Source organism: Thamnophis sirtalis, unplaced genomic scaffold, assembly GCF_051295495.1.
Source record: "Thamnophis sirtalis isolate CommonGarterSnake01/CBP01778 unplaced genomic scaffold, rThaSir2_p1.2 scaffold_5, whole genome shotgun sequence".
NCBI lineage: Eukaryota > Metazoa > Chordata > Lepidosauria > Squamata > Natricidae > Thamnophis > Thamnophis sirtalis.
Genome location: NW_028261385.1, coordinates 96,399,300 through 96,422,310, shown reverse-complemented (window position 1 = coordinate 96,422,310; position 23,011 = coordinate 96,399,300). Strand labels below are relative to the sequence as shown.

The following is a 23,011-nucleotide window of genomic DNA, read 5'->3' as shown; positions in this document are numbered from 1 at the left end:
AATCTCAGCCATTATTGCTTTTAGACCTGCAACTCAGATAAATCTGGATAGCTCCAGATTGGAGAAATATAATATATAGATTTCAGCTGATAAAGGTCAGGTCTATTTTGGAACAGCACAGATGTCTGCATTATATTTACCTACATCTGCACTCAAACATCTGCACTCAGGACATTCTGCTTTTGCAGATTCTGAAAAGCAGGTTCTTTTTAATGAATCACTCATTTTGGAGGACTAAACAATCTATTGTTCCTTCATTTGGTTGTCCCACCTGTTCTCCTGGAGAAGTGAGTTTTAATTGATCTTCTCCTCCATCTTGAGATGGGACTGTGCTAGACATTGGCTGGGGTTCAGGCAGCATGATAGGTTTTCCAGCATGCATTGAATTCTCTAAATAAAAGACATCAGAAGGTTGATCCACTAATGGGTCTCCAGTACTAGATATATGCTGTTTTAACCAACTTCCAAAGCATGGTGTCCACCCAAACCCTTGGGTTGCACGGTGTTCCTTCCTATCAATTTCACCAACCGCTTCATTTCTTATGCCTTGTGGTTGTGGAAACCTTACAGTTGCCCTTTCAAACTCTCTCTTGGGTTGATTTACCTCCACGATATGAGCAAGAACAGTATGTCCATCCCCTCTGATGCTATTTTTAGAGCAAAGTATACCCTTGGAAGAAAACAATCCAGTTTCATAGATAGTATCATGATCACTTGTTTGGCCTAATAGAGAATTGGAGCATGGAGGACTCATCTCTAGGTCTGCTACTTTTTCCCCAAAGTCATCTGGATTTTCTTTGTGATTAGAGTTAAAAGAATTGTTCCAATGGTTAGACTGGATGCCAGCTAGGTATGCAGGTCGCCTGGCATACAAGGCATGGCTGCCTTCTGGATAAGTTGGGCTATTTTTTTGTCCCCATGAAACTAGCTTGAATTGAGGTGCAATTCTCAAAGGTGCCAGAATATTTTCATTTGCCCCTGGGGACTCACCTGTACAGCAAAAATAGTTGATAGTAGGTTGGGAGGTGATGATTTCATGTTCTCTTGGATATACCCCTGTATTAGGATAATTTCTCCTTCCAGGAGCATTATTACTTGAAAAGGGTGCACTGATATGTATGGCTCTCCATGTATCTTCAGTATATGTTGGGTTTCTTCTGATATTTGAGGAGTACGTATTAAAGTAAGATGAAGTTTCTTTGGGAGCAGATGTGTCAGCCACTTTGGGGGCCCATCTATCTCTTTCATCATAAGGTGATCTTCCTTGGAAAAGATTACTAGTTTGTGGTGGAGGATATGGAGGGTATGGTGGATTCCTACCTATCTGTCCATGTGTGTTGCTTATATGATATGGAACATTTTCATAATGTTCTGGACCGTGAACTGGAATCCGTCTGTTAATTTCCTCATATGGCAAATTGCCTCTTTCATTAGCTGGTTGGTCTGTATAATATTTGGGATTTATATGGTGCTCACTTGGATTATAGGGAGGATTTTGGTATTGTATATCAGGATCAGTCACATGTTTTTCCTGGGGCCATATATTTTGCCTGGAATATAATTCATTCTCCTGTTGAATGCTTTCATGATATTCGCTCCTGTGCATTTGATCTGAAGGCAAAAGGGGTGAATAAGATGGTCTTTCTCTTTGCCCTAGAGGCTCTACTGTTGGCAAATTCTCTTTGTCATCCCAAAATCTGGGATGAAAGGAAGGAGCTTCTTCCCTGTAAGAATTCTTATCAGAATAAGTAGCATGTCCCCTCTGGTGAAAAGAACCTGGGGAGTACGCTGAATTATAACCTGGAGGAGTTTCTTTTACTATCTCTAAATTTTTCTGGTTCCACATTTGGTTTTGTAAAGATGGAAATGGTCCCTTCTGATGATTCATATGAATAAATGACTGTTCATCCCAATCATTCTTATGGGCTTCTTTTTCAAATGGAGTTCCCCTTGTATCCGAAAAAATCTCTGGATGGGATTGACCATTTGACTGTTGTTTTCTAGAAGGATGATACCAATCACTGTTTTCTTCCACTTTGTTCAGAGAATGGCTTTCTGGTGGAGAACTAGGTTGTTTATGACGTCCATATGCTGGATTCTTATTCCACTGAGGTCCTGGATCAGAGCTAGGATGAGCTCTCCAGCTTGATGGATTATTTCCAGGATAATGGAATTTCTCTTGTTGGCCATATGAGTTTGGCCTATTTTTTGCTGTTGGGTGATTACTGTTAATTCTCTGGAGATTAGCTCTATGAACTAAATTGTCTCTATAAACCCAAGGCTCTTCTGGGTTTTCAGCTTGCATTGATGGATTTCCTCTAGAAATTAAAGTATCATGTCTTGAATTACCCATATCTGGGTTGGGTTTATAAATATCTGAACCGTGTCCCCTTGATTGTTGACTACCGGAAAAAAAGTTGCGAAAAACATTGGTATTTGTAGACTTAGGTCTATAATTTGATTGATCAAAGCCATTCTGGACTGCGTCATTTTGTCCTGACATATGACCAGTAGGAGAAGGTGTTGGGATTCCGTTTCCACTAACAATTTTTTTTGAAAGACCTGGAAAATTGACCTCATTATTTGTCGTGCTGAGCCCTGAAAAAGTAGCATTCCCTCCATGGCTGGCTGGAATGGTTGAATTTGTGTCGGAAACTGTTGAGTTTGTTGTAGGATCTGATGCTGGATTCTCTTTAGCGGGTTCTTTTTCTTTGGGTTTCTCAAAGTCTTGTTCAAACATCTCTTCAGAATAATAAGGAGACCGATTTCCTAACCCATGGTAGCCATATCCAAAATATGGAGTCTAAAAATGCAAATGAGAAAACAAAATGGGAGAAAATGAACATTTCTTAATCTTAATGATGCTAAAGAGATCTTAACTTCAGGGTATAATTATGATAAAATAAATATGATTCAATGTGCAGCAAATGTAGAAGTAGCAGACATTAAATATGGTGATGTGTACAACTGTGGTATAATCAAGGTGTCTTTGAAAATCATGGTAGCTTTTCTCAAGCTATACCCCATTTTTTCTTCACTTATAGCTCATATATACATTAGTGCATTTAACTGTTATACTTACCCCTTCTTCATTGCTGACAGGTGGCTGTCCAAATGGCATATGCTAAGGAAATTAATAAATAAGTCAGGAAGGATTGGGGAAATACAGGATGAGACCTTAAATAGCTATGGAATAATAACTCAATGTTTATCAGACAAGTATACTTATTTAAGACCAATCAAGAACCAATTTGGTCTACTGATTAAGGGACCAGGCTAGAAATTATGAGTCCACGAATTCTAATTTCACGAAAGCCAGCTGGGTAATTTGGGGGCAGTCCTCTTCTCTTTAAGTCTAACATACCTTACAGAGTTTTTGTTGTAGAGAAAATAGGAGGCAGAAAGAGTGCTAGGTATGATCAGCCTTTGAGTTACTTGTATAAATAATAAAGATAGGATAAAAAAATCAAGATTCCATTGATTACTGTTTCCCTGATATTCCTGATCAACTCATTCTCCCTTGTAACTTTTTTTTTGTAAAAACATATGCACATGTATCTTCAACCCCTCTTTGCCTAACAATATGTTGTGGCCTGGGCTTACTAAGTCAACATTGGGAGAATTATTTTATAGGGGATTATGTGGGTGTGCATAGGGGTGCTATCCATAGCTGTTCTAGATTCCCTGGAGATAATGGTGGGTGGGACTATTTGAACTACATATGAATTTGCTCTAGAAGGCAGCTATGATAACTATTAACCTGTATACTTTGGGGAAAATATAGAGTGAGATCTTTTTCAAGATTTCAGACTTAACATTCTCCTCTCCTCTCTCATTTTCCTGTTCCCTCTTTTCAACAGTTGGTAAATATCAGCACTTGAGGAATTGAGAACATTTTAAAAATATGTTGGCAGGATCCTTACTAGTAATATATAGTGCCTTATAGAGTCATCATTGTATGATAAAATCACAATGACAACAGAGTTTATTTCACAATGATGGCTGGATGGTTCATGTTTGAAGATATTACCAGAAACCAAAGTTAGAAAAACAGCAGTGGAGTAATAAAGTATATTTTATTATGTTTATTCATTTGCTGAAGTATTTAGTTGAAATCTTTCTTCTGTTGCATCACAGAACTTTAAGTATTGAAGCATTTCCCTTTATTTCACTGAATTGTTTGACTTCTTTTTAAATGGAAAATTTAACTAAGGACAAATTTACTATGAGAATTTCTATTAGCTTTTTAGGATTGTTAAGAGTTTGTTTTTCATTACTTTGCTTTTACTTGCACATTGGGAGAATATGTGAATAAAAAAAACTCAATAAAGCCATCAACGTCTTAAAAACAGAATAAAAAATTCAGAAGCAAAAGTGTTCTTCACCATTTAGTTTTTCATAATAACTATGATATACACTTAAAGTTTCAATACTTAACATAGAACAACAGAATTATGTAGTATAAGTTTCTAGTTGATTTTCAGCTTATTTAAGAAATGTTATACAGAATATTCTTCATATGCAATTTTGTCTCTAAAAACAGAACATTGACAATCATAGTAACAATGAAAGGTTCGCCTGATTGGTTAAGAGAAATCTGATGGACTAACTGACTGATAATAGTAGTGATATACAAGTAAAATATTTATGTCTTCTAGCAGATCATATTGATTAGCTTGCCAGTGAAATATTAGAAAGAGTTGTAGGGACCACATATTTTATCAGAGAGAGACTTCATGTAATCTCGGGACTGTTCACTCCTGTTCATGATTTTTGCTTTATTATTTTGGGAGTAAAAATATCTGGTTGCCCAGACCAACTTAACTAAAAATTTGAGCTACAAGTGGTATGGTACCTTAGTTACTCTAACTAGATCAGTATTGATATTGTGAGGTGAGGATATACAATTATTGTAGGCAGGCAACAGGAAAAAAAATAAATATTTACAATACTTCCAAGGCCATCTCTGTTATAATTGGTAACAATTAGACACCAAATCGTTATTTGCCACTTAATTTCAGTAGGAAACCAACCCACTACATTTTAGTGGCATGAAAAATGGGAATTGTTGAAGAGTTGGTTTGGTTGCTAAAAGAATTTGTTTAACCCTTTATCACAGGAAACAATAAGTCTCAAAAGGACTTATAGGACCCATACTGTTATGGTTGGAGGACCAAAAATCTAGAGTAAAAACAATGGTCAGATGGTCTTTAAGTTGCCATGATAATTAAATGGTAACCATGTTTCATTGGTGTCTTGCCTTAAGGCAGGGATCGCCAAACCTGACAACTTTAAGACTTGTTGACTTGAATTCCCAGAATTCCATAGCTAGCCAATTTTGGAGACCCCTGGCTTAAAGTGATGTCTCCAGGATTACTTAATCAATAAATAATAATAATCAATAAACAGAGCATACTGGTTCCTTGAAAGATGGTTAGCTGTGCTCTTTTAAATTATCAATGGATAATTAGTGTTGCTTTTTTCAGTTCTTTGCCTGTGCACTTTGCTTTAAGATGATGTGTCTAGGATTATATTATATCATAAATAAAGGACTAGAGAATACTGGTTCCTTGGATGATGGTTAGTTGTAAACTCATCTTAAATCCGGTTTCAAACACACACACACACAAAGACAATTTAATTGCTATCTTCTGCTAAAAAGCATTAGAGGCAAATGAAGAGAAAAATTTCATCCATGTCAAATGTATTTTAATGTCAAAGAGCTCCACAAAAGGTGCATTTATTGCCTAGGAGTCAAGGCACACACAGGATTTATCTCCTTTTTATCTTCACAGCAATCTTGTGAGGCAGGTGTAATTAAAAATGATGGCTAAAACTCAGCCAGTGAGCTTCATGGCTAAAGGAGAATACTGTCTAATGATTATTCAATTCATAACTGTAACTCATTGGACACATTCCAAATATGTGATCTTTAATTCCCAGAATACTCTCTAGATAGATATTCTGGACTTGAACTCCATACATTTGAAGACTTCAGGTTGACGAATCCTACAGTAATGATTAGTGTTTTGTAAGAATTATGCTGGGTTTAGTTGTAATTTTGCAAGAGAATGCGTGAGCACATCATAATAGATAATATTTCCAAAACAGGTTTTGTCTCATGGGTTTGGATGCAGGAAGCATTTCTCCATTTAGGCAATATGTACCACTCATGGACTTTTATATCATCATCTCCATCTCTACCACTGTCTCCCCAAGGTATTTTTTTTAACAGACCAAAACCAATAAACAATAAAACTACTGTATAATCAACCACCTTCAGATTTCTACATTAAGAATAATTGACTCACCTGTGGAAAATGCCAAGGTGGTTGTGAATATGGAGGAAAGCCCTGGAAAAGAAAAGGAACCAGTTGTTATGTATTTACAACATAAAAATAATTGCAGTATCACTATGTGATGAATGCAGCACACTAATCTATTGAGGTAGCCTTGGGCTACTGAAAGGACTACAAAATATTTCTGTTCTGGTAGCTTAATTCTAAATATATCAGCAATGGGGAAAATATTACTTCTTTGAATAGATGCACCCAAGCTATATAATATTTGCTTCCAGACAATACATGCCATTTAAGCTGATGGAATTTCACTCCTGAAAAGACACAAAAGGATTGCAGCATGTGTGATTTACAATATGAGGACTTGGAGCTGAACACATGAATGGTATGAATGGTATAGTAATGACACTATTTAGGTTATAACCTGAAAATCTAGATGGAACTAGATCCTAGGTAACGGTGATTTTGATTGAGTGAACAAGCCTTGATAAAGACCATACTTGGAATATTGCATTCAGTTTTGGTCTCTGTAAATATACATACATACATACATACATACATACATACATACATACATACATACGTATGTATGTACGTACATACGTACGTATATTTGAGGGGCTGCCACAAAGAAGAGGGTATCATCCTATTTTCCAAGGCACCAGAAGCAATGGTTGGAAACTAAACAAGGAGAGAAGCCATCTATAACTAAGGACATTAATTTCCTCACAGTAAGAACAATAAACTAGTGGATTGGCTGGCCATCAGAAGTTGTGTGTGCTCCCTCACTAGAGGCTTTTAATAGGAGTCTGGATAGCCATGTGTCTGAAATGTTATATGTCTCCCGCTTGAGCAAGGGGTTGGACTCGATGACCTGCAAGGTCCCTTCCAACTCTGTTATTCTGTTATGTCTGTGCAAACTTCCTTTCAATGCACATTATTTTATTTTATGCAACTACTTCATGTACATATTTCAATGAAGTCTCCCAGAAAACTAATTAAATAACACAGTAAATGTTTCGAAAATAAATAGTGCCAGTCAGCTCCAAGATTGAAATAGGTTCCCAGGGTGGTACCTGTATTAATCCAACACAATGCCTTGTGAAGAGCAGTTTAGTGATGTTTTACAAATGTGTTTTTGATTCTTTTAATCATAAATAAATGTCACATGTTTTTATGTTAGTCAAGTGCAGCTAAGCTAACCAAGAGATTTATTGCATCTTACAGATTAATACATTTATTTGATATAAGTTTTGTTGAGTCCATTTGAGCAGATACATACAGTTTTTGCTTCAGTGAATATTATAGTTTGAGAAACACCTAAGACAAGCTCTTCTCACACTTTGTGTTTGTGTTTGTCTATTACATGGTACACAGAAATATGTTGATTATGTTTTGGTCAGTATCATCGTGGTTTGTTCACAAAGTAAAACATAAACTTAGTTGACAAACCATGGCTGAAAATTTAGCAAACTAAATTAAGCCAAAATCAAATAACCTGAAGCAATTGTGAACCAACTGACTCAACTAATGAACAGAATAAACAGTTTATCCTCTCCTAATCCCTTTCTTCAAATCTGCTACCCCAACCTGGAATGTTTATTTCTCAAGAAGAATTATTCTTGTTTTTATTTGATGCCTTCAGGATTCTACAATTAGCAATAACACTTTTATACTGCTCCATAGTGCTTCACAGCCTCTCTATGTTGTTTAGAGTCAGCATATTGCTGGGTCCTCATTTTACCAACCTCCAAAGGATAGAAGGCTGAATCAACCCTGAACTGGTGAGAAATGAATTCCTGGCAGTGAGATGCAGATTTAACCTGAAATACTGCATTCTAATGACTGCACCAGTGGTGGGATTCATTTTTTTTTACTACCAGTTCTGTGGGCATGGCTTGGTGGGCGTGGCGTGGCTTGGTGGGCATGGCAGGGGAAGGAAACTGTAAAATCTCCATTTCTCCTGATCAACTGGGACTCGGGAGGCAGAGAATAGATGGGGGCCAGTCAGAGGTGGTATTTACCAATTCTCCGAATTACTCAAAATTTCTGCTACCAGAACTGGTCAGAACCTGCTGAATACCGCCTCTGCATTGCACCACCACGGATCTTATCATAATCTCAATCTCAAAAGTAAATCTACTCACTTACCTGGGGCTGTTGCTGTTTTCCCTCTGTAGGATACTGAAATGGCACTTGTGGGTACGTCTGAGATGGGTTGGTCTTTTGTGGCTGTTTTGGCAGAGGTTGTGGTTGCTGATATCTTGGTTGCTGTGGTGGTAACTGTGGCCTTTGATTGGGCTGCTTAGTTTCTGGAATTTGTTGCGGCTTCTGTTGGGGAAGCCTAGAAGCTTGATGTACTGGTGAGGCTGATTGCGGCCAGAGGAAAAATCTCTGCAGTGGCAACACAGGCCACTGGGGCAACATCTGTGGGTAATTTGAATGGTAGCCATAAAAGGAACCAGCAATCTGAAATAAAAGTTAAAAAAAATAGTGTAGAGTTTCAGCACACGGGAATCAAATGTTTAAAGTTGTACCTTGTTGCTCTTCCACTGTATTTGGTTTTTGCAACACAAAGGGGTTTTAGATACATTTATATATTTTGCATGGCAAAAATGTACCGAGATTTAGGGCTCCTATGTATCAGCTTCTATGAACCAGCAGTGTGCTGCAACTGTCAAAAAAGCTAATGCAATCCTAGGCTGCATTAATAGCGGGATAGAATCAAGATCACATGAAGTATTATTTCCACTTTATGATGCCTTGGTAAGATTCATACATGGAATTTTGCATCCAGTTTTGGTCACCACAATGTAAAAAAGATTAGAGATTCTGGAAAGAGTATAGAAAAGAGCAACACAGATGATTAGGGTACTGAAGGATAAAATATGAAGAACAGTTGTTGGCATTGGGGACTGGGGTGATGTGATAGCAGTGTTCAAATATCTGAGGGGCTGTCATAAAGAAGAGGGGGGTCAACCTATTCTCCAAGGCACCTGAAGGCAGGACAATAAGCAATGGATGGAAACTAATCAAGGAGAGAACCAATCTGGAACTAAGGAGAAATTTCCTAACAGAACAATTAATCAGTGGAATGGCTTGCCTCCAGAGGTTATGGGTGCTCCAACACTGGAGGTTTTTAAGAAGAGATCGCACAACAATTTGTTGAAATGATATAGGGTCTCCTACTTGAACAAGGGTTTGGACTAGAAGATTTCCAAAGTCCCAACTCTGTATATTCTGTTATTCTGATTGGTTTGATCCACTTTTGAGTTGTTTCTTAACTTCTACTCATGCATGATACGGGCTGTTTTTGGGGCCATCTTGAATATCAGTTTCCTCTTATTTTGGCTGTGTCTACTCCACTGTTTCAATAACATATAAACATGGCTGAAACTATTGAGTAAAGTACTGGTTACAAAAACGTCAGTACATAATTCTGTCACCATCACAATTTGAGATGAATTATGGAAAAGGAAAGATGGCTTTTCTTAGTAATCCTCAGGTTTCCTGGAATATAAAAAGGAGTTGCAGCTGATTTGTTTTTTTTATAGATGAAGTGGGGATATGGAGATTTGTGTTGTTACAGGAGCCATGCCAGCTTTATGAGACAGAGTGGTGGCTGAGTGCCATTTTTATTTCTTCTTTATTTCTTCTCATTTTTTAGCTGTAGGGATCATTGATGGGCTCATAGTAAGCAAGTTCTCAGCATTTAAAAGGCAACATAACTAAATATGATCAGAGAACAGTTGTGATATGCCTTGGAGGGTTTAGGGACAGAAATATGGGTCATCTGTAAATGTACTCTTTAATAATAACTATCCAAGAATTTAGGCAGTATCACAAGATTCTTCTGTGCAAAGACTTCATGAAGGGGATAAACACAAATTGAGAATATTTGAATTATATTTTAAACACACTTTCTAAAATAATTTTAGAAAATGATGCCAACAACATTGTTTTATTATTTATAATGTTTAATCCAATTTCTAATCTACCTAGCTTTTTAAAAAACCTAGGTGGCTAGCAAATAAAAGAAAATTATAAATTAATGCAATTTCTAAGCCACCAGAAAAGCCTTGTGACTAGCAAGTAAAAGAAAGAAAGAAAGCATAAAAAGAGAGAACATGGCTGATCAATTCCATGGAAATAACATCACTGATTAATATTTCTACAGCATGAAATTTTCAGTAGACATTGCAACATTTAGGTAGATAATTATAAAAGCACTATATTAACTAGAAGAAATTTAACATTTTCCCAGGTAGAAGACACTGACAACTCACATTGCAAAATGTGAGTTCTGTTTAGAAGGGAAGCATATTTTTGTAGGAGATGGGTTGTACGGAAGCCCACAAAATGTGGCATGGAATTTTAATGGGTATTTTCAGTAAGAACTCTAAGTAGGGTCCTCCTGATAATACTAGCATTCAAAGATATAAGAATATCTGCAAAATTTTAATATGAATTAACCCACAATTAGCAAGGTGACAACACTTGTTGTACTGAATCTATTTCCAACAGATAGGTATTTTTTATGGTTTTAAGACCAGGTACTTCCGAAGGGGCCTTTCAAATTTGCAGTGTTATTGGGTTATCATCCAGTAATCCAGACCAGGAGAAGAATTTTGATTGAAGCCTATATGTTTGGATTATTTACAGTAATAAACATGTTACCAGAATTAGGGCAATGGAGACAGGTAGTATCTAAGTGATCAGATGTATATTTTATTCAGCAGCAAGTGCCTGCTGGATACTGGTGCAGTGACATTACTGGAGGACATATTAATCTGCATTTTTTCTAGAAGTTTGGACTTATGTTTAGATTACTTTGTTTAGGGTTTCGTCCTCACATTTTGCTGCCCATAGTGAAAAAAATGCCTTTCTAACCATTTTTAGAAGACACATCCTCCCGATGCACAACATTCACTGTTTCATTTGCAGCAACCTGATTTTGGCTTATCTTGAAAATCTAATTAGGATCACAGTTGGTTAGTAGAATTTATGCAATGTAAGTCAAAAAACATTTTCAGGAACATTTCTTTAATATGGTTCAGTAGGTGTTGGTTATTCCTGTCCTTTCTGATGTATCTTCTGAATTAAATCTAAAGCATTGCACAGCCCTTTTGATTAGTACCTGGATGGGAGACGAAGAAACTTCAAGGTTGGATGTGGGCAGAAAGGTTGATATGGAAGGAAATGGCAAATCACTTTCATATTATTACAATGAAAACTACAAGGGCATGACCAACTGAGATTGGCTCAAAGGAGAATTTACGCTAGTACAAGTAGAATGTTATGTCAGATCATATTTCTATGTCTGTCATGCTTCAAAAAAGCTGCTTTATAACCTGGCCTTTATTATACTCCTTTTAAAGCTGAAATGTTGTTTTCAACTGCTTTTGTTTATATCCCTTGCCTCAGAGGATACTAAGAACTGGCATATCCTAATAGAAAATAAAGTTAAAAGTAAATAAAATCTGATGAGACCAATATCATCCCTTTCCTACCTTCATATTGAGTGATCTGGAAGCCTCTTAACAATGATAGATTTCTGTCCAATTCTTACAGTAACTTTTCAAAAATAAAAACATTTACATTTAAATTTCAAGATTCATTTTCATTTACTGTATATTTCATTGTGTGTAATAATACTATTCTTCCAAGAAAAAGAAAAAAAGACTTACTTGTGGTAAATTAATATTGCCATATGGACCAAACTGCATCATCTGTAAACAAATACATTTATTATCTTGCGTCTTCTGGGTAAATAATAAAATCGCTCATTAGGCTGAACTACTGATGGATGTAATAGATGAAAATGGAAACCCTTAGGAATATATTTTCAAGTCTCAGAGGAAAGATCAAAACAATAACAGGTGTGATTACAAGAAGTTTCATTGATTTTTTTACTTTAATTCATACACGAATCCTTTAACAAATATTGATTTGATCATATTACCAGCATCTTAGAAATAACAATAGCATTTAGACTTACACTATATTGCCAAAAGTATTTGCTCACCCACCCAAATAATCGGAATCAGGTGTTCCAATCACTTCCATGGCCACAGGTATATAAAATCAAGTATCTAGGCATGCAGACTGTTTTTACAAACATTTGTGAAAAAATGGGTCGCTCTCAGGAACTCAGTGAATTCCAGCATGGAACTGTGATAGGAGTGTGCAACAAATCCAGTCGTGAAATTTCCTCGCTCCTAAATATTCCATGGTCAACTGTCAACTGTATTATAAGAACATGGACGTGTTTGGGAATGACAGCAACTCAGCCACGAAGTGGTAGGCCATGTAAACTGACAGAGCGGGATCAGTGAATGCTGTGGCGCATAGTGCGAAGAGGTTGCCAACTTTCTGCAGAGTCAATCACTACAGACCTCCAAACATCATGTGGCCTTCAGATTAGCTCAAGAACAGTGCACAGAGAGCTTCATGGAATGGGTTTCCATGGCCGAGCAGCTGCATCCAAGCCATACATCACCAAGTGCAATGCAAAGAGTCGGATGCAGTGATGTAAAGCACACTGCCACTGGACTCTAGAGCAGTGTAGACACATTCTCTGGAGTGACAAATCACGCTTCTCCATCTGGCAATCTGATGGACGAGTCTGGATTTGGCGGTTGCCAGGAGAACAGTACCTGTCTGACTGCATTGTGCCAAGTTTGGTGGAGGGGGGATTATGCTGTGGAGTTGTTTTTCAGGAACTGGGCTTGGCCCCTTAGTTCCAGTGAAAGGAACTCTGAATGCTTTAGCATACCAAGACATTTTGGACAATTCCATGCTCCCAACTTTGTGGGAACAGTTTGGAGCTGGCCCCTTCCTCTTCCAACATGACTGTGCACCAGTGCACAAAGCAAGGTCCATAAAGACATGGATGACAGAGTCTGGTGTGGATGAACTTGACTGGCCTGCACAGAGTCCTGACCTCAATCCAACAGACCACCTTTGGAATGAATTAGAGCGGAGACTGAGAGCCAGGCTTCTCGTCCAACATCAGTGTGTGACCTCACAAATGCGCTTCTGGAAGAATGGTCAAAAATTCCCATAAACACACTCCTGAACCTTGTGGACAGCCTTCCCAGAAGAGTTGAAGCTGTTATAGCTGCAAAGGGTGGACCCACGTCATATTGAACCCTATGGATTAGGAATGGGACCTCACTTACAGTAAGTTCATATGCGAGTAAAGGCAGGTGAGCGAATACTTTTGGCAATATAGTGTATATACCGCTTCACAGTGCTTTTCAGCCCTCTCTGTGGTTTACAGAGTCAGCATATTTCCCCCAACAATCTGGAGCCTCATTTCACTGACCTTGGAAGGATGGAAGGCTGAGTCAACCTTGAGCCAGTCAGGATTGAACTGCTGACAGTTGACAGAATTAGCCTGCAATAACTGCATTTTAACCACCATGGCTCTTACCATTTTCTTACAGCATGGCTAGTTGAGGAATTCTGAAAGTTGAAGTCCACCCATCTTAAAGTTTCCAATTTTGAAAAACAATTCTTAGACCATCACACTCAATACTTAATAAAAGTAATAAAACTGACCACTGATCATTCAAGCCTGCAACTCCTACACTATTTCAGAATAGTCCCGTTGGCTGGATGTTAAAGAAATCATGAGATCATAGCCTTAAACATAACCATATGGACTCAGAAGTAATCCCAATTCTTCCAGATTTTTCCTCTTAAAGGGAAAGTGTGCTTTCAATATATATCAAAGTTTTATTTTTACTTTTAGGTATTTAAAAAGATGAGTTTTTTTATCCTCAGTTAGGTTATTCATACATCTAAATGGTCTTTGTTTTCTAAGAATTTCCTCTCCATAATTTTATTTGTGCTAAATATTGACCTCTGGTCTTCTGAAGGCAAGCTATGTCCTTCACCTTTGTCTCCTAACAGTGTCCTTGCCCCCTGAGTTTGCAGACTTTATGATTTTCAAAGTAGATAGTGACTGTGAGCATCCACAGATGGATTAAGGGATAAGAGAAAGGTTAACCTGTGGGGTTAGGGCTCATTTTTGCTTGAATTAATAAATCTAAGGCCTCCTTTCCAGGAAAAAAAGTGGAAAATGTACTTACTTCTTCACTTTTGCTTCCGTATCCTGCCCTGCGTGGTTTACGCAGCTAGAAAGAAGAAAGAGATAGATGTATGACTGAGTTATCACAAGAAGAGAATTAAAAAATGAAATGCAATAAAGTGTCTGGTTCTGAAATACTCACCGGACCAGCATAAGACATGCCTACAAGGCATAGATATAGGAGGATTAACTTCATCCTTCAACTTCTCCACTAAGTAGAGATAAACACAATGAGCACTTATTTTGGCACAGTGATTTTAGAGATCAAATCGGGAAAGAGTACCTTTACATATTCCTCATGTTATCATGAGAGATGTCAGTGTGCTTGAAATGATTACTGGGGAAAAATGTTAATTCTTCTCACCAGTGCAAAATGACCACAGTTGACTTGGTGAAGTAGGAAACTATGCTTTTAAATAAGCTATGTATTTATTGTGAAAAACTAAATTTACCACAGTAAGAAAACCCTAAAGGTTTCTCTGCTGTAATTTCTGCTGATACAATGCTTTGAATGTAATCTGACAGACAAACTTGGGGGTATCCTGTACCCAGTGGTGGGTTTCAAAAATTGTTGGGACCTACTCTGTGGGTGTGGCCTCCTTTGTGGGAGTGGCTTGCCACCCATGTGAGCAGATAGGTCGGTCCAAGTAGCTATTCAGAAACTCTGGCATTGAAGCATGCAAGTCTTAAAGCTGTCAAGTTACAAGATCCTTGCCAGTGGTGGGTTTCAAAATTTTTTGGAACCTCTTCTGTAGGTGTGGCCTGCTTTCCGGGTCCACTGGTGGAACCTCTTCTAACCAGTATGGTAGATTTGACGAACCGGTTCTACCGAATAGGTGCGAACTGGTAGGAACCCACCTCTGCCTGTACCATTTTTGACTGTTTCTTAGATCAACTTCAAAACCTTCAAAACTATTGATTGTTCAGTAGTTCCAGAGCCTTTTCTTCGCTTTCCAGATGTTTGCATACACAGAGGCTTTCATCCCCATCCCTTTCCTGTATTTATCTCTTTGACACAAAAACAGACTCTTTCTTTTTCTTTTTTCTCTTTTCCCAATTGTATCATTCTTCCTGTGATATAACCATGTCAAAGATAGAGGGCACAGGTTGTTCTTTTCTTCCTATTTTCCATGGTAGGTCAACAGAAACTTTGTAGCAAGGAAGAATTAATTTTTCATTTCTACAGAAGCAAAGTACAGTGTTCCTAGAATGCACAAAAGTCTTCACTTAAAAACTTTTATGGGAAAAGAAGGGAAACCAGGGGTGGGATTCAGCCGGTTCGAACTGTTTTGGGTGAAGCGGTAGTTCCGGTGATCAGTTGACCCCACCTAGCCACCCCTGCTCTTTCCTGTCCTATACTTTCCTGTTTTTTAGCTTAGCTGATTCGCGCGGTACAGCGGATTGCTGTGTGTCAGGTGTTTTACTGACTGGCACTGACATAGAAGGTTTTTAAGCTTAAAATGGGTGATTTTGGAATTCTGCACATGTGCGCAAAGCGTGCATTAGGTGCATGCATGTTTAAAGCAAGCATTAGGCACACGTGTGTGCAAAGTGTGCATGTGCAAAGTGTGTGTGTGTGTGCACACGCTCACTGAAATGGTTGTTAAATCGGTTGCATTCCACCAGTGAGGGAAATTCTGTAGTGCTATGGATGGGGATGGGTAGGTTGAGGAAGCAAGAAAGCATACATCATCCAGACTGGATAGAAACAGAAAAGAAGGAGATCTAAGTGTTAAGTGGAGAATGAGTGTCTATGGTTGTGGCTAGTTCATTGACTTAACAGACATTATTATATCAACCACAAATTACCTGGTTTTTTTTAAAGAAAGAGAAAGAGAAAAGGAAAACCAGCTGCTGGCCAATAACTGCCCAAAGGTAGCAACCAGTCACTGGAGAAAATGAAGCAAGTCATTGCAGCCAATCAGATCGGGGCTAATATCAGAATGAAAGATTTGGAAATCATCCACTCTAAAGGCTTAAAGAGAGCTTATCGGTGTAGTATTTAAGGCACTACACTGGGAGTGTAACTGGGAGACTTGACTCCAGCCGTGGCCAAAAAGTCAGCTGAGTGACCTTGGGTTAGTCCTTCTCAGTCAGAAAAAGAAGACAACGGCAAATGCAAATCATTCATGACTTGCCAAGGAAACTGCAGGGACCAATGCAGGGAGTCACCAGATGTCAACACTGACTCAAAGAGACCAAAAAAAAAAAAAAGGCTCAGGTAAGAAAGCCACGAATCTGAATCAAATCTGGAAAACACAGCTGGAATATGAATTTGACATTGTCTCAAAGTGAGAGGACATGGTTATCCATTTCTGCATTCAGGAATCAGAAAGTGCCCCATAGTGGCAATGGGTCAAATAGAAAGTATGGATGTGATATTTGCTTCAAAGTGTTTTCTCTTCTATATAAATATTTAATTGGGTAGCTTTTAAAAAAAAGTGCCAGGGAAAGCACAAAGATCATGGCTTCTTTCGAACCCCTAAATAGTAGCTACACTCTGCGTCATGTGACTGGAAGGGAGGAGACAGGTGCTTAAGAATGAGGGAGGAGGAAAACTGTGGGAGTTTCTTTTCCCCTCCATAAGCTGTTGCCTGATTCAATGTTAACTTCTTTGTGTTGGCTTCTTCTGCATACCACCTTTGGTCAGATTCATTTTTTAGAAGGCTGTCCTGCTGACAAAAAACCCTTTCCAACTTTTTGTTGGTTTGGAAGGAATTTTAAAAAAATTAAACAAAAATATTGCAGGGAGAGTGGATATGTACCTAATTTATAGGGGACCTCTCTGCATAAAATTCAGTTTGCATTTGACCAAGAAATATTTTACCTCCAATGTGTCTTGGCATTTGACTGAGTTATATCTCATGGAAGAGCTCCAAACAAAAGCAATAAGAACTGCACCATAATTATAGTTGCTTTGAACAAATACCACCTTATGTTGCTACTCGCTGTGTTTTTAACCCTAGCCTTTACTAGAAGCTCAGCACATGCATGTAACAATAAAACTGGAATTGTATACTTTATTCCAACTTCCAACTGTCTATGCATCCACCTTAATATATCTGGTTTCCTAGGACTTTTAGTCTGTCATGGACAAATAGAAAAAGAGAATTCCAGGATGGGTTTTTCGTCTTATTTTCCACAGTGTTTCAGCACAGTGTCCTGAATGTCTATCACAGTAAGTGATATGACCCCAGAAAATAAGCTTTTCCTAATATTAAAAAAGAAAATTCCATTCAGCATGGAAATGAGCATGGAGGTATAAACCAAAGATCAGCAAAATATGCTCCATGGGAGAAATCCACCTGTTTTATAAGCTATGAATGGATGGGCCAGTAGTAGGCAAAGGGCCTGGCCAAAGATCAGGGAAAGCACAACTTGTATGGAAGTGGCAACCTGTCAGAGACTTCCTTATTAGTGACCAGTATTCTCTAATGGCTGCCACATTCCTAGATTGCCCTTGGAAATGGAGTAAGATTGAGATCTGGGCCTTTAGAGAAAAAGTTTGCCATCCCCTGGTATAGAATGCAACATTCTGTTCCAGTTTGGTTCAATCCAGTTGAGTTGAACTTCAGGATATCTGGTAGTTACTAGGCTTGGGAATCTATGTCTAAGATTCAGGGACTGGATGAATGGATGGATATCCCAAAGTTGAGCAGACCAACCAGATCAGATATTACACAAACTCCATATAAAAAGGGAATGGGGAAAAAAGAAGCCATATGCCCTAGGTGTTATAGACACTAGCCATGAAACCTGCCATTTAGAAGGGCTAACCAAGAAAAGATATGGGCATATCTGCTAGTGATTCTCTTTTGCAAGTGTTTACACCTTCACCAAGAAGCTACCACATTACATTAGGCATGAAGGTATCTCTCCAGGGCTAGGTAGTACCTGCAAGAAATTGTTTTATTTTCAGTTGGGATATTCAAGGCAACAAAACTTTATTGATTTTACGGATTCATTCATTATCTCAGTTTATATAGCTGTCCATCTCAAATACATGACTCTGGAAAGCTTACAATTATTAAAATTATACAAAAACAATTACAACACACACACACACACACACACACACAGTATAGAAACATTATTTTTTAAAAAAACCTATGCAGTACAACACTGGTATACCTAAAGTACACCAACAACAATCAACAAAGCCACTGACCAAGCTGTATACATACTAGCAATAGCAATAGCAGTAGACTTATATACCGCTTCATAGGCCTTTCAGGCCTCTCTAAGCGGTTTACAGAGAGTCAGCATATTGCCCCCAACAATCTGGGTCCTCATTTTACCCACCTCGGAAGGATGGAAGGCTGAGTCAACCCTGAGCCGGTGAGATTTGAACCGCTGACCTGCTGATCTAGCAGTAGCCTGCAGTGCTGCTTTTAACCACTGCGCCACCTTGGCTCCGTGGAAATACCCAGATTTCCAAGCTCAATACAGATATTATGCATTTTTATAGTGGAATTTGAAACATGCCTTATCCAGAAATGACCAAATAAGTGGAACAAATTAATTATGTGGGTCATTTACTGTGTAATTGTGACTATGTACAGTACAGTATACATTTTTGCAGTACAGAAATTAGGGGGGGGGGGTCCCTGTAGTCTCTGCCATGTTTATAGATACTTCTGTTCCCAATGCCTATTAAATAGTGGCAGCATCTAGCTGGCCTTGGCTGATTTTGAAAAGTTAAGCAGAGTTGCACTTGTCTAATACTTATCACATTACCAGGAAATTCAAAGGTTATTTGTTAGACTGGAATATTCAGAAAACACCCCTGCACGCTTCTCTGTTGTTGCCAAGAGAACCACATCAAAGTGCCACACATTCACCATGCGGTGAGTTCAACTTGAGTCAATCTTTATGTTGAACTCCTCACCATGGAAAAGTCTCTCCCTGAATCCACAGAACTTTTACAGTTGCAAGTTTTAAAGAAAAAGCAAATTAAAAGTGAAGCCTAAACTTTGCCTTATGGTCCATCTTTCACTTTAATTAAAAAGGATGTCCAAGAAGGTCATAGCAACACTCTTTGCTATATTATGATTAATTACAACAATGTGAAATCACAGCTGCCAGTTCTTTAGCAGATTTTGGCTTTTATACACATCAAGTTCTTCCCAAGAAACTAGGATGTCATAATGTATTGGCCTAATATATGAAGATTCAAGCAGTTGGCCTTTTGTAATTGACGAATGGAAATTTTGTCAATGGGCAGAATTTCTAAGTGCTATTCAAAATTTTCTGGTGTGGTGCCCAGTTTGCTGATGATCATTGGAACCACCATAACTGATGTGTGCCATAATTTTTAACTTCAATTTTCAGATCTTGATTTTCTTGATCAAGTATTTTCTTGATTTTGATCTGCTCCAATTTTTTTTTTTACTGTCCCTTGGTATTGCCACATCAATCACCCATACTTCTTATTTCATCTGAAAAGTCTAACTCTTTTAAAGCAAGATTTCTTCCTGGTATTTCAGTTAATAGATTTTTAGTTTGTAATTTTTGAAATGATTTATTTATTCATGATTTCTGGAATCAAAATAGATTCTATGGAGATGATCACTATTAAAACCATAGATTCTGCAGATGACTTTACATCTAAGAATCTAGAAAAAGTTGTTTCTTCCTGCAACTTTCAATAATAATAAAAGTGGGATTTGTTATTATTGAAGTTCACAAAGAAAAATCCCATAGATAGATAGATAGATAGATAGATAGATAGATAGATAGATGATATAGATATAGATATAGATACAGATACAGATATATAGATATAGATATAGATAGATATGTATATCAAAATAACGTGAAAACATAATCAAAGTCTCATCTGCCTTCGTATTGCAATTTTCTACTATCAAGAAGTTTTAAAATTTAAAAATTAGCATGTGATTGCAAATCTCAGTGCAAATGGAAACTTTCATCAGGTAAAGCCAAAATCAATCTTTCTTAGATTAATGAAACTAAGATCTAGTTTTCTTGAAATCTATATCTTAACAGAATTGACATTAGGATAACCTGGGAATGTGTAGTAGGAATTAGCAAAAAACATGAGATGACCAATCATTTTTGTTCTGTAACAACAAAAGAAACAAGAAGCCTATACAGCCACCATTATAAATTCAATATTTATCACAAATTTGGTAGGACCTGCAATGTAGAATTTATTTGCTATGCTTAAGCTTCATTTGCATACCTCACAGGTTTACCAGTTACCTACCTGAAGTTAATAAACATTTAATGTGTAATCATACTGAAGTTAAGCACATTCAGTCCTTTTCATTGTAAAATAAATGCCTGTATTTTTCTACAAAGTTTTTAAAAATCCAATTCTGGTTGGATTATGCTTTAAATTTTGAACTGGAATGCAAAAATTCCAAAACATGGGATTGCAAAGACATATATTTGCAAGATAGAAGAATCAGTTAAAGCATATTCTTCTTGATTAATATTTACACCCATCAGAAGAGTAAATGTTTGTTAAAAATGAACTATAGAATAGTTATAATATAATAAAAATGTAATATAATATAACACTATAATTACCTCTTAAATGTGGGGAAATAGTCGTGGGATCCTCAGAGGAGTTGAGGAAAAAAACACAGATAAGAATGAAAAATCAAAGAATTGGCTCTCCATTCTAAAGTCATTGGCAGGACAGGCTTTAAATGTTGTTTTAGAATCTTAGAACCAATCAAGGCTTATAAGACATTTGACGTCATTCTGAACTCTAGCCTCCCAGCTGATACAGTCCATGTAAGATTTTGGATATGTTATTATAAGAGCTGAGAAAGCTCAAAGTCTCTTATTATGTTTAATAACAGTTGGGAGGGGGAGCTTACACTGCAATCCTTCTTATATACAGCTATGCCACTCATTCAGCCAGGTGTTTTTATTTTTTACTTAAAAAAAATAAAGTTATAAGTATCAAATGAGAATTGTACCAGTTGTACTGGAGAAACAGACTTTGAGAACTGTATTCACACAGGCCTCAGTATCTTGATGAAAAATCACTCCAATAAGACACAGTAAATATATAACACCCTTCCTTAATATGATACCTTCTGGGTGTTTCGACTACAGATCCAGACACAGTTCTATCCTGGTCTGGGAATTGTAAGAATTCTAACATATCTGAAAGGCAATAGAATGGGCAACATGTGAATGAATGAATGAATGAATGAATGAATGAATGAATGATGTACATTATATGACAAGAACATAAAATGTAATTGGGTGTAATGTAATAATACATGATGATAGTCCTCACTATGAAAGATTAAAATACTGAAATTTGGAAAAAAATAATTTGCAGTATCTATGTGTGGCTATATTACACACACATTTGGTCACATTTCAGGGTACCAGTTTAATTGGGAAGGATGGAAGTAAAGTACCTTTGGCTAACCCTACAGAGAGAAGAGAAGACTCCATGCTATCTGTGGATGACTATATTTAAAAGGAATGAATTGAGTTTTTTCATGAGACAGATAAGCTTAAATAATCTTGGAGATTCAGACTTCAGAGATTAGAAACTTTTGAAATGGAAGAATCTTGACCACATAGATAAGCAAAATAAGAGTATCCCACTCAGGTCAATTTTTACCATACTTTCTCTATATTATGCAGATAATTATTGGTGATTCTCTGACAAAGAAAGAAGCAGTTTAGTGTTTACAATTGATATGCATATCTAAAAAATTAAACTAAAAGGAATGTATCTGTCTACCAGGGCAGAATTCCAGACATACAAGTTTCTTCTCATATATTGCAGAAGTTCTACAGTCATAAAGAAGCCCATCTCTGGATGGAAATTCATATTATTTTATAACTTAAAAGAGAATTTTTATAAAATGATGTACAGTTGGTATATAATGACAGGGAAAACAGTCTAGAATGTGTACAGTTACTTCAAATTTGTGTTGGAAATGTTGCCAATAAGTGGGCAATTTTATCATGCCTTATGGACTTGTAAAAAAGCAAAACATTTTGGGTTCAAATACAAACAATGACAACACATTTTAAAGATCAATTAAAACCAGTTTTTCTTTTGGGGTTTGGATTAATGGAGAGTCAATTAGAAACCCTAGGATATAACACTAACACACACACACACACACACACACACACACACACACACACACACACACACACACACACACACACACACACACACACATATATATATATATATATATATATATATATATATATATATATATATATAATACTGCTGCAAAAATTTTATATGCAGAAAAAGGGAAAGACTTTAAAATACCGACAATTGGAGGAACGATTAATGAAGATGACAGAATTAGCAGAGAGGGCAAAATTAACTTGTTTGATTAGAGAAAGACCATACTACATTTATTACTGTCTGGAAACCTCTGATGGACTTTTTGCTGAAAAAAGAGAAAATGAGCTTGTGATTTATGGATGAAGATTGGAAAGGTAGCATACAGAAAGAAAGAAACTGATGTAACCTTAGAGTGGATAAAAAATAAGGATGCACAATGTTAAGAAGATTGCAAGTGATTCTACTTTATAATCTTTTCCCCCTTTTCATCTATTTCTATTTCTTTTTCTGTGTGGCTTTTTCTGTCTTCTT

At 37.1% G+C, this 23,011-nt stretch overlaps 1 protein-coding gene across 1 annotated transcript; it reads right to left on the bottom strand.

The window, feature by feature from the left end:
- Positions 1-217: 217 nt before the first annotated feature.
- Positions 218-14,590, bottom strand: ENAM (enamelin). The gene is made up of 9 exons (XM_087715131.1): positions 14,537-14,590; positions 14,396-14,440; positions 11,987-12,028; positions 8,451-8,768; positions 6,312-6,353; positions 5,143-5,181; positions 3,566-3,569; positions 3,083-3,124; positions 218-2,803 (listed from the first exon to the last, which is right to left on the bottom strand). Exons 8-9 carry the CDS (start codon positions 3,119-3,121, stop codon positions 218-220), a joined length of 2,625 nt encoding a protein of 874 aa, XP_087571257.1. The 5' UTR covers positions 3,122-3,124; positions 3,566-3,569; positions 5,143-5,181; positions 6,312-6,353; positions 8,451-8,768; positions 11,987-12,028; positions 14,396-14,440; positions 14,537-14,590.
- Positions 14,591-23,011: the final 8,421 nt, after the last annotated feature.

Excerpts from the sequence above, each read along its gene's own strand:
- ENAM (XM_087715131.1), bottom strand. The coding sequence starts at position 3,121 with ATGCCATTTGGACAGCCACCTGTCAGCAATGAAGAAGGG. Across the intron at positions 2,804-3,082 it reads CTGTCAGCAATGAAGAAGGG|ACTCCATATTTTGGATATGG; the intron begins GTAAGTATAACA and ends TTGCATTTTTAG.